At 33.3% G+C, this 13084-nt stretch overlaps 2 protein-coding genes across 5 annotated transcripts in view; both read left to right on the top strand.

Annotated features, from left to right (window-relative positions):
* The window catches only part of LOC143248965 (papilin-like), a 146239-nt gene extending 141785 nt beyond the window's left edge, over window positions 1-4454 (top strand). Inside the window, exon 33 of the mRNA XM_076498023.1 lies at window positions 2245-4454. Coding sequence (XP_076354138.1) covers window positions 2245-2408 — 164 coding nt within the window. The 3' untranslated portion in view covers window positions 2409-4454. The remainder of the gene's footprint in view (window positions 1-2244) is intronic.
* Window positions 4455-12866: 8412 nt separating this feature from the next.
* Window positions 12867-13084, top strand: part of LOC143248964 (serine/threonine-protein phosphatase 2A 56 kDa regulatory subunit gamma isoform-like) — a 74184-nt gene continuing 73966 nt past the window's right edge. The window contains exon 1 of one of the 4 annotated variants that reach the window (XM_076498018.1): window positions 12867-13035. In XM_076498018.1, the coding sequence (XP_076354133.1) occupies window positions 13009-13035 (27 nt within the window). In that variant the 5' untranslated portion in view covers window positions 12867-13008. The remainder of the gene's footprint in view (window positions 13036-13084) is intronic. The other 3 variants (XM_076498019.1, XM_076498017.1, XM_076498020.1) reach the window with 3 other exon arrangements.

The following is a 13084-nucleotide window of genomic DNA, read 5'->3' as shown; positions in this document are numbered from 1 at the left end:
AAGTTTCAAATACCATACCATCAATATATATTTATTGAGAGGGTTAATCACACTCTAGAAGATTGATTTGCATATGATGTGTGTGTGGTGTCATATTCTACCCATGGCACCATGTGTAACATCACTTTTGTAGGAAAGATATTCACACAGAGTTTATTAAACAAAGGACATGACAATTAAATGAAACATTCATTATTACCGATGGAAACAGAACAGCAAACATGGCATAGCTCTTAAAACATTAGTGGACTGAGAATACACATCCTAAATCAACCCAAACAATGTACTCAATTGTATAGTGAAGGTTATCTTTACAAGACAAATAAAACAAAAAACCTTACTACCTATAAAGCTATTGAAATAAAACTGAGCATATTTTGTATAATTAGTAGAAAATGATGAACAAGAATTTATAAATGATGAAGGCTAAGACAATCAAATCAAATTTCTGCCCCTCTTTCCCTATTGACCATTTTCAATACATAAATGTGTTTAACCTTTTGCATTTGCATGCTTTTTATATAGTTATCAAAATGTGACAACTTTCTGAAAATTCAACTCAGTGTCTCAGTGGTAAGTCTGAGGGCTTATAACACTAAAACTCTAGTTTCAATACTCATGGTAAGCATAACATATATTAGCCATTGTTTAGATATATAGTTAACAACAAACAATAATAGTTTATAATAACATTGCTGCTTGTACAATAATTGTTAGGTTTACCCCTTAGTAGTTTTCAGCTAATTAACCTGTGTAAACCCACGTCAGAAAGGTTTCACCTTTGGCCAACTTTTTGTAGTTCCCTGTGAATTAACATCTGCACCTATGATCAAATTGGTTAAAAAAATGTACCATAAGAACTTTTGCAGAAAAAGTACACCCACCTTGGCATATCAGATAATAATGATAAAAATCAATGTGTTTTATGTTATATGTTTCTGTAACTTTGTTACATTATTTACCTATCATTTGTATTTTTTTAAGTATCTGTTTACAAATTGTATTTGTACGTACAGTATGAGGAAATTAGTTATACCTTTAATTGCCTCAAAAATCTGTAAATGATCAGTGATGAAAGATGTAAAAATATATTCTAACATAATTTTTATAATTAAAAAAATTAGGTCTGCTGATTTACAGTGCTTTCCTATTTTAACAGCCCCCAAGAAGTTTATGGACTTATAATACTAAAATCCATAGTTTGATTCCTCAAAACGACAGGGTGCAGATAGCCCATTTAGTAACTTTGCACTGTGAAAACAACAAAAATGGCTTTAAGTATTAAAAACAGTTTCAGCTTTCTGCATTTCATTGTCTAGTTTGGCTGAAAATCTGCAGTAAAGAATGAAGGCTTCATGAAAAATAACTTGTGGCAGGCAAAAGACTGTTTCATCATTTAAATTGACTGAAAAATCATGATAATAACAAAAAGCCTCCTGGGCAATGGCTTTGTGAGAGGTTAAAGATGGTATGCTTTATCATATGGCTTGACTGAAAAGCTACAGTATTGACCAATAGCCTTCTTGGGCAGTGGCTTATGTTAGACAGTTCTCAAATGCTCTGTGATTTTAAATCTGTAGGCTAATAATGCCTACATTTTTGATTGAAAGGTTCATTGGTGATGCAAAACTCTCTTCATACTTTAGAACTATTATGTGCTGTAGGTGTGACAGTGAAATCCTTTTGTCAAATAAAAGCTGTACAAGAATTACTGGTGGGCATTGTTCAACAACCACTTTTCCTAAAGTCTCTTAGTTCAAAATTAGAGATGGTTATGTTCTTATGACTTGTGTGGCTTTCTACAAATATTCTAAAAATAATTCTTTAATAAACAAAGTAAGGAAATTGGAAGAAAAGGTCTTGCAAATAGTATGGAATTAATGTTTATTTGTGATTCAAAATAGGAGGGCTATTTGCAAGCTTCTGCATTTAAAATGGGTATAAAGATATTTAATTGTAAGTACAAATTAAGTTCAACTTCTTTAATTTTATTTTTTTGAGCTACAGTTTTTTAAGAATATAGCATACTTGAAATCATATACAATGAAGTATATTTTAGTAAAAGAATGATTTTGTTCACTTAGCTCAAGGTATCATAACTTGTATAAAATAGTTACTGATAATATGTCACTGAATAAAGGATTAAAAGTATATGCAATAGATTTATAATTTTTCATGTTGTATGTAATAATATAAATAATCGAGAATCATCTAATTTTTATTTGTTTTGGTTTTCTTCTTGAGATGTCTACATACCTCCACAATGTACAGACGATCCACAATTTGCAAGCTGTGAAACCATAGTCCGAGTAAAGTACTGCACAAACCCTTACTATGGCAGATTCTGCTGTCGGTCCTGTAGGTTGGCAGGACAACTTCCACCAAAATTTACCTCACCATTTGTGTAATAGTTTTACTTTATTGAATTAAATTGTTTCTATTAATTGTCTTTGATGAATTTAATTCCTGCAGTGCTTCTGTTTAACTTAATCATTTATGTAATTGTCCATGCATGTAGCATAGTGCTGAACTGTGAATGACTCTTATGTTAAAAATTTAGTTTTCCACAAACGTAATTATGACATTTGCATGTGATTAGGTTTAAAGTTTCTTTTTTTTTTGGTATGATTAATGATCTTGAGGCTATAATGTATTGAGTTCAATGAACTCCATTAATTTCTCACATTAACAATGCAGTCATATTCTCAATATATTCAAACTGTAAGTACAGAAAAAAATGCAATGTAAAAAATTTATATATCGTTTTTATATGATATTCAATGACATATTTGTTGTTTTTTTAGAAATTGTAGAGCATATAGCTGAGAGGGTTGGACATTTTGACAATAAAGTTAGAAAACAAAACAATCTTTACTCTTCAGATAATTTTTAAAAAATTTTAACTCAATGAGTATTCTTCTACAACTAGTCCTGATGAAGCTGCAGTGGGAAAACATTGGCAGAAATAAGTTTTAATTTTTTATTATCTTTAAAGTGAAGATTTGTTTTTACTAACTTTATTGCCAAAACTACACATGTTTTGTTCCAAACTATACAAGTACATTAATTTCTGAATATGTATTTGTTGCTTAATAAAATTTGTATTTTTAAACAACTTTATCTTCACTGTACCCTTGTGTTATATGTTTTTAAGTACAGTTCATATTTCTTATGTGTTTTTTGCAGTTTTGTATGAGTTCATAATTCTTTAGTACTCCATATAAAAGCTTATTTAATATACTTAACATAAGAATTTTCTGTATGAATTATTCAAGATTTTGCTTGATTTTGTTACAATAAAGTGATCAGTTGAAATGAAAATATATAAGAAATGATTAGATGGTATTTATGTTAGTTTTTATACATAGTATAGATTCATATTTGTTTGCAACATATTCTCCCAAAGACACTAACACTGTCTATTTTCATGAAATACTCTTAATTATCATGTATATTTAAGTGAGTCACTGTATTAGCATGAACCAACAATATAGCAGATAAATTAAAACATTCAAACAGAAGACGTATTGCACTTTTTACAAATTTTTATCTTTTTCATGGCTAAAATCTTTGTTAACAGTAAAGGTACCCAACTGGTGAAACAATGCATTCTAATCTTTATAAATGAAAACAGTATATTTATACTCATTACCTGGTTGATCTTAATTCCTTATCTAAATAGGTTGATATTAATTATGTTGGAGGTATGTTCTGCCAAATTCTCTTTCTCATTTCAGTGTCTGTGTTATAAGTAACATTTGTTATTTGGATCATAAAATACTTTACATTGCTTATGATTTTATTTTATATTCTTAATTTTGGTTTGATCAGGATATGCAACAAAATAACTTTTGTCATATTCAAGACACTGTATATTCACATTTGCATTTCATAAGTTCACAATTATGTATATACTTTTAAAAAAACAAAAAACACAATGTTAAATAGTGTAATTTGTAATATGAATCATTCATGCATCACTGATACTTACAGGACCCTATTATGTATAAATAGAAAGTTTGGAAAAAAGGCCAGTCATAATATAATATAAAACAGTTATTTGTATCTTTGTCTCATAATAGATCAAACGTTTAATAATTGAAATGACAGTGCAATATTTTAACTTTTTTTTAATACTTTCTCAAAGAAATTAAGGTGCAATGTAAAACATTGTTCATAAACAATGGCTGTGCAAAATTTCATTTTGTATGTATCAGTCATTGACTGGAGTCTTATATTGAAATGGTAATTGAAATAGCTCAAACACAACTCATGTGAGAGTAAAGCCTTAAAGGGCTAAAATTATTTCCATCAATACACTTACATCAATTACCAAACTAGTATGAGTAAAAATATATCTTAAGAGTGTTTATAATAATCCTGTAAGATCTAGATATTGTGTATTGAATCTACAATGGACCAATGTAGTAAATAATAAATTATTTTATTGAGTAAATGATGGCCACTGTCTAATTCTTTCTGTGCAGGTTTTCTGTTTATCCAAATATGGACACAAATATTATATTTTTAATATGTTAAAATTAAACTGATTTATTAAACACATTCCTGCAAGAAGATTGTGTTAAAAATTACTGGAATGAAAGCAGCACATGAATAATTTATCATTTATATTTTTATACCTTTGTCAGATTTTTAATCTGTCAGGTCATCCCTTAAGTAATGTCTGATATTAGGTTCAGAAAAGAAACAATATTTCAAATGCTTTTAATGTTATTTGTTCAATAATGCATGTTCCATTATTATTAATTACTTCCTGCAAACGATTAATGAGCTTTTGAATGCCACTACTATTCACTTCTTGGAGTTTGGAGGAAAAGAATGTAGAGAGGGTAGTTTTGACATCTTCATGTGTTCCAATCTTTTATTCCATCAAAGTAGTTCTCCAAACTTCGGAATAGGTGATAATGAGATGGGGCAAGGTCTGGAGAATAAGGAGAATGTGGAAGTTTTTCTCAGTCTAGCTCTTCAATCTTTACAGATGTGATCCTTGCTGTATGGGGCCATACATTATCCTAATGTAACACAAAACCTTTACAATTGATCAAAGCAGTGCTCTCATTGTTGACAATAGAAGTCTGATGTAATCGTTACATTGAGCAGCAGCAACACAAAGTGGATCACACCAACAATATCCCACCAAACATTTAACAAGACTTTCTTATGGTGGAGGCCCATTTTGGGCTATGCTTTAGCCATTTACCTGCACTGAGACATTGTCTGCAGTGCTGAACATTTTTATTAAATATCTATTTTTCATCTAAAGTCACTAACCGGTCCAAAAAAAGGTGAGTTACGTTCATGTGAGTGTAGAGAAGTGCAAATGTCCACTCTTGCTCAAAAGTTGGCTTCTGTCAACTCATGGGAGACCCATTTTCCAAGTTTTGACACCTTTCCAAGCTGTTGCTAATTCTTCAACTGTTACAGAACAATCTTCATCAAGTACAGCCAGCAGCAAGTCATCATTAAATTCAACAGGACGACCTGAACGTGGCACATCACTTAAGCTGTAGTCACCTGATTTGAACTTCTTAAACCACCTTCGAAATTTTCTTTCATCGAGAGACTGTGCACCATAAACACCTTGAATGTTTCATGTAGCTTCTGCTGTGCTGTTGCCTTTTTCAAACTCGTAAAGCATTATATGCTTTATGTGCTCCTCATACACATCCATCTTTATAAGGGTTTATTTGATTAATGATCTGAAAAAGTGGAGTTGGGTTAGTTTCTTTTATTTGTCTGAACATTTGTTTACACGTCCTATTACATATTTTAGTCATTAAAACCTTCTACAATGACAGAAATGATGATGCACTTTCTGTATTAAATTTTTGGATATTACTTATGGGATGACCTGATATAATTATGACCATTAAACTGTTTACATGGTTTAGCAAAATGTGTTTATATAGTTGATGTAATTAATGTGGACTTCCATTTGTTTGGTTTGAATTTCTTTCAAAGCCACATGAGGGATATCTGCACTAGCCATCCCTAATTTTGCAGTGTAACACTAGTGGGAAGGCAGTTAGTCATGACCACCCACTGCCAACTCTTGAGCTACTCTTTCACCAATGAACAGTGGGATTGACCATCACATTATAATGCCTCCACAGCTGAAAGGGCAAGCATGCTTGGTGTTACTGGGATTTGAACCTGAGACCCTCAGATTATGAACCAAGTACCTTAACCACCTAGCCATGCCAGGCTAGACTTCCATTGGTAGTATTATGGTTAATTTGAAAAACTGATAAGAATATGCTAAAATTTTAAACAGGAATATTTTTTCTTGAATATAAAACTATTATTGTTGCATGTAAGATTATTTAATCTTCACAATATATGATTACTTGTGGTTTAGGATGTAACATCTGAAGCCAACAAAGCATAGTAACTATTATGGCCAAAACTTTATTTATTTTTCAACTTGCTCCCTGTGACACAGCAGTATGTCTGCAAACATATGATGCTAGGATCTGGGTTTTGATACCCTTGGCAGGCAGAGGACAGATAGTCCATTGTGTTGCTTTGTGCTTAATTACAAATAGCATTCCTAAAATAACATTCCTTTTCAGTTTACTTTGGGAGTTAGATTTTAAAGAAAAAATAAATTTCATGGCTAGGATCAAGAGTCCTTACCCAATGAATGGTACCATATTGTATCTTATGGTTAACTTAATTATAAGTTTTGAATTTTCTATTATCTGTTATCATTAACTCCTATTGCTCATCAAAAATTTTTGTTTCTAATTTTTATTGATTTTAATCTTACCTATGTTGTAGAAAATTTTACATTTTTGTTATTATTATATTTAGTACATATTTTACTATGATCACTGATACATCCATACCACATGAGAATAGGTCTCGATCAGAGGGAGACACAGATGATTAAGATTCACCACAATGGCCTAGTGGGTAGTGGGGTAGGGAGAACATTGGCTAAACTCGTGTGCTTTTACACTCTCCAAGTGAAGCTGCAACTATTGGAAATGAATACCAACTTTATTCTGGGAAATAGTGATAGATTGATCATTAAAGAAGAAATTAATCTCCAGTTTTGTGTTGGAGATATCACACATGGATTTGATTTTGGGTCTGGAATGGATATTATTAAGATAAATTGACTGTTCTGTTGCTAATCTAGACACAATGCTATACAAGCAACTCATTAATTTATTGGTTGAATATGCCAATGTATTTGTGAGAGCAGATGGCTGATTTGGTTGAACAATGATGACTTGGCATCATATATACACAGGTGATGTTCATTCAGTTAAGCACTGTGCCAACTCTTGTTGGGCACTAGAGAGATCACAAGCAATGAAGTATAGGATGGAATCATACAGCCTTTGGAAAGTGCTTGTTAATTGTCAAAAAGAAGTAATACATGCCAAGGTTCTGCATGGACTTTCAATGGGTAAGTGCAATAACTCACGTTGTCACTGTCTCCCTAGTGGTGACAGATGAATATATGGGTGCTTATGAAGAGTTTCATTTACTTAATACTTTGAACTGGTGTCCAGGAAATGCAAGTCAAGATGGATGATAAAACTAGATCTAAAATTGCTTTTACGTGACAGATAGCTTGAATTAATTCTGCATCATGCAAGTGTGTATTATGCACCAGCCATTTCTTGACGCTGATGGACCTTACACTTAAGGAATTGCTATGGAAAAGATGCCTTGTCTATGTCAACAATGTTTTGATGTTTGGCAGCCATTTCGAGAATCTGACAGTGGTACTCTATCACCTAACAAAAGCAGGCCTGAAACTGAAGACTGGGAAATGATTTATCATATAAACAAAAGTGCAGATTCTTGGTTGCATTTTTAGGAAAGATGGGGACCCTATAGACTTGGTTAAAATAATAATAGTTACAGATTGGGCCTGAACTATGATCTAACAAGAGATTTGTAGCTTTCTCAGTTTTGTATCACAGTGTCAACAATTTGTGGTTAACTTCTCAATGACAGCAGCACTATTGTCAACCCTTAAAAAATGTAAGCACACTTTTAATTGGAAAGAGAAATATAACTAAGCATTCCAGATGCTAAAACTTGCTTTCATAAATAGTCCATCATGACTATAAGTTTCTACTGAGCTCTGAAGCTAGTGATATTGGAGTTAAGGCAGTGATATCACAGTTGAAAGATGGAGTGAAGCATTTAACAATATATGCTAGTCACATGATTGTAATACAAGGATTCAGATAATGCTCAATGAAGAAGGGGCTCTTGCTGTGATAATCTCCATTAAGCATTTTCACAACCAGTTGTATGATGAGCATAACAAATCCATTGATGGTGATAATGCATTGTATAACATCATTTCAAGAATATAATTTTGTCATAGTTCAGTACCTATGCCTGATACTTTAGCAAAATGGTCCTTTAAAATGTAATATGCAAAGCACATGAAACTTAATGAACAATCGATAAATTGGATTCATATGTCACAGATGACTTCTTCATTCACAAGCTTGAGCAGGAGTCCAGGTAAGAAACTAAAGAGTCAGAGGTGGATGGGGACACAACTTAAAATCCTTGTGACCTTCTCAACAGCGAAGAGGAAGTTGCAGATACCTATTTTATCGTATTCAATGAGCTGAATGAAGAGCTGTTGGAACTAGAAGCTGCTGTCATCCACAAATAGGAGTAAAGGTACAGCATTGGCCTTCTATTCAATATGGATGGGAGTGCTCATTGAAGCTAAACAGTCATTGGCTGTTTGAGGAGCTTTGAGAATCTTTCTTTCTGAGCCCTAAGTATACAAAATACCAACTATGCACCACAAGGAACGGTTACTGCTTCACTATTGACAGTTAGAACAATCATTATATTGGCAAATAAGTGATTGAAAGGGCATTTACTCACTTACTTTCCAAGACACAAATGACAAAATTATTAGCTTCATTTTATCATCACTTCTGATAAATTAGTTATTTTACGTCACAGTTTAGAGGGCTTTATTGTTGTTTAATGTTTAAGTGTCTCCATTTATTGGTTAGGTTTTCATTTTGCATTTATGTTTTCCTTTTCTCTTGCAATAGGTTTAGTTTTGTTACATATGATGTATTTTCTCAATTGTCGCCAATTATATAAATGTTGTGTCTTTATCCTTTTGTACTACGAGAGAACAGCACAGCAGGGACTTGAATCTTTATGAAAGTGAAAATTTAATGCGTAAATCATTGTTAAAGGTTTTATGTGTGGTGTTTTATCTTTTGTTTGTGTTAAGCTGCTCACTCTTATAGGGGAAGGCTGGCATGGCCAGGTGGTTAAGGCACTTGAGTCGTAATCCGAGGGTAGCGAGTTCGAATCCCCGTCGCACCAAACATGCTCGCCCTTTCAGCCGTAGGGACGTTATAATGTCACGGTCAATCCCACTATTCGTTGGTAAAAGAGTAGCCCAAGAGTTAGGGGTGGGTGATAATGACTAACTGCCTTTTCTCTAGTCTTACACAACTAAATTAGGAACGGCTAGCGTAGATAGCCCTCGTATAGCTTTGCACGAAATTCAAACCAGACTTATAGTGGGCAAGATATCTCAATGAATTTTCTGTTTTCTTTACTTTTTTTTGTTTAGTTTTGCTTATTGCAAATGTATTTTTTTTTATTTTATGAAGAGTATTACATGTATATTTTTTATGTTAAATGTTTGTTTCTATTCGATACTTCAGTGTAAAATTTATAAATTTCGAACTTAGTTAAAGGTGTTTGTTTTGTTTTGTTTGTTTGTTTTTGAATTTCGCACAAAGCTACTTGAGGACTATCTGTGCTAGCCGTCCCTAATTTAGTAGTGTAAAACTAGAGGAAAGGCAGCTAGTCATCACCATCCACTTCCAACTCTTGGGCTACTCTTTTACCAACGAATAGTAGGATTGACCGTCACATTATAACGCCCCCACGACTGAAAGGGCGAGCATGTTTGGTGCGACGGGGATTCCGCGACCCTCGAATTACGAGTCGAACTCCTTAACCCACCTGGCTATGCCGGGCCTAACTAATAGCTACGCTTATAGTTTGGTTTGAATTTCTCGCTAAGCTACTCGAGGGATATCTGAGCTAGCCGTCCTTAATTTAGCAGTGTAAGACTAGAGGGAAGGTAACTAGTCATCCCCACCCACTGCCAACTCTTGGGCTACTCTTTTACTAACGAATAGTGGCATTGACTGCCCCACGATTGAAAGGTGGGTATGTTTGGTATGACGCTTATGGCACTGATGATAATTTTACAGCAAATATTCATTCACTACTCAGGCCGCGTTTTGTGTTTATATTGGGGTGTGGATAATGGGTTACTATTCTAAATTAGTTGTCTTTAATCCGAATTACGAAAATTTTAAATGGTCCAATTTTACACTTAGATGAAGCTTAATTAAAATTGCTAAAAGTAACTTTTTTTTTGTCGTGCTCAAAATGTTTGAGGAAAATTGAACGATTTTTGTTGAATAACTTTCGACTTATACTTGTACCACGTCTGACATTTAATTGTAGGTTATAAAAATCTATCAGTGTACCAAATTAAAAAATAAAAACTATAAAAATATGTTATACTATCAAGTATAGTGTTCGTACTTTTAGTGCGAAAAAAAAAGAACTTTAATCAAATTAGGAGATTTTATATCTCGTCTATTTCTTAATGGATTGTTTTAAAATTTAGTATGTGAAGAAAAGAAAAAAGAACTCCAATCAAAGTAGGAGATTTTATACCTCGTGTATTTCTTAACGGATTGTTTTAAAATTTAGTATGTGAAGAAAAGAAAAAAGAACTCCAATCAAAGTAGGAGATTTTATACCTCGTGTATTTCTTAATGGATTGTTCTAAAATTTAGTATGTGAAGAAAAGATCCAGAAGATCACATTCACCGAAAATATGTTATAATTTAGACTACTACAGTTCCAGCTACAGAAAATGGCAAATCATTAAACTGCATTATTCCTGTTAATAACACAGTGTGCTCTGTAAGTTGGTTCGACCGCACAACACATTAATGTGTGTTTTGATATGGAGTTGTAGGTTGAAAACGATCTAGAATCACAAGTGCTTTTCAATAGTTGACTCTCCTTCTTTAAGTCCCCCGCTGATACAGCGGTAAATATACGGATTTACAACGTAAAATCAGGGGTTCGATTCCTCTCGGAGGACTCAGCAGATAGCCTGATGTGGCTTTGCTATGAAAAAAACAAACACACACTCCTTCTTTAATGATTAGAAATGATTTTACACCTAAAAAGCAGACCACCCTTGGTGGGAAGGCCAAGGAAATTTCTTTGGTATCTATGTCCTGAAGGGAACATTGGAATAGGTAGGAGGAAGTATACTGAGGGGGAGAAGGGAGGAGCAACGAAGTCTTTAATGCATACGTTAAAGCTCCCGTCAGTCCTGCTAAAGACTAATTTTTGATGACTTATAAACTTTTGGCTTCTTACATAATGTCCCCCTCCCAGTAGCACAGCAGTATGTCTTTAGACTCACACCGTTAGAAACCGCGTTTCGATACCCGTAGTGAGTAGAGCACAGGTAGCCCATTGTGCAGTTTTAAACAAACAAACAAACAAACAAAAACTCACATAAAGCTAACACTTTTTAAATCAAGTAATAATTAAACTGCTTTCACGTCGAAGCACATAAAATATTTCGAGCACTAAGAAGTTCTTAAATGTTGTTGTTCGTAAAGAGGATGCTGCTACTTTACAAAAGGATTTAGACCATTTACTAAATTGGACAAATAAACGGTAGGTAACTTTTTATTATGATAAATTTAAGGTAATGCATATGGGTTATCATAATTGAAATATAAGTTCGATGGGAAAACGTCAGCCAACAGTATTAAGGAAGAAAATGATCTTGGTTTTCTTCTTAATCAGTCTCTTAAGCAGTCAAAGCTGTTGTTAGTAGAAGGGGCCAGAGAGAAAATAGGGTTTTATGTCTATTTACGTAAATAATGAATACAAGTCTAAAGAGATTATAATTTCATTGTATAGATCACTAGTTATGCTACATTTAAAGTATTAGACTTTACCTTAGGAAGGATATTGAACTGTTGAGAATGATTCAGAGAAGAGCTACGAGGATAATTGTTTGTTTGTTTTAGAATTTCTCGCAAAGCTGCACGAGGGCTATTTGCGCTAACCGTCCCTAATTTAGCAGTGTAAAACTAGAGGGAAGGCAGCTAGTCATCATCTCCCACTGCCAACTCTTGGGTTACTCTTTTACCAACGAATAGTGGGATTAACTGTCACATTATAACGCCCCCACGGTTGAACGAGCGACGGGGATTCGAAACTGCGACCCTCAAATTATGAGTCGAGCACTCTAATCATCTGGCCATGTCGGGCCTACTAGGATAATACTTGTGATGGAAAAGTTGTCATGCGAAGACATTTTAGGGTCTCTGAAAGTGTTTTCTCTTAAAAGAGAAAAGTTAAATAGGATTTGATTGAGGTGTTTAAGATTGTTAAGGGAATTTATAATGTGGATTGATCAACATTTTTCGCACTTAGTGATAACATAGTAGGACTAGGGACACAAATATAAATTTTGATGGGGTAAGGGGCATCTTCAGCTACGATTGTTTAATTTTTTTAGCAAGGTAGTTGCCTCTTGAAAAGGGTTGCCTTCAAATGTGGTGAATGTAGTAAATTTAAGGATGCTTAATAGGAATTGTGGTGAAATATTTTACTGATAAGGTCTGATTCTGATATTTTTGTCGTATAATTTATCGTCTGAACAGCCTAGATGAATCATTGGTTTCTTGTGTCCTTAATTTTGATATTGTGTTAATGATATAAAATATAAATATTTTATTTAAATAGAGAGTAAGCGAACTACTACTTGTGGTGACGTTAGGATACTTCAGTCACGTGATATACACTAATCTATATGAGCGATGACCATCAACCAATCCAGGCAATAGTATTTTACAAAGTACTAGTAATCTGTGATCAAAGTTCTCGAATTCATGGAGTGGGAAGTCTTAAAAAATGCCAAATAAATCAAAAAAAGATAAGGTAAATGTGTATTAAAACTTCAGTAGTGGTTCGAAGTATAGGTATTTTC

The sequence above is a fragment of the Tachypleus tridentatus genome, chromosome 4, assembly GCF_004210375.1.
Source record: "Tachypleus tridentatus isolate NWPU-2018 chromosome 4, ASM421037v1, whole genome shotgun sequence".
Classification (NCBI taxonomy): Eukaryota; Metazoa; Arthropoda; class Merostomata; order Xiphosura; family Limulidae; genus Tachypleus; species Tachypleus tridentatus.
Note: the sequence above shows the minus strand (reverse complement) of the source record. Positions and strands in the feature narration are given on the sequence as shown.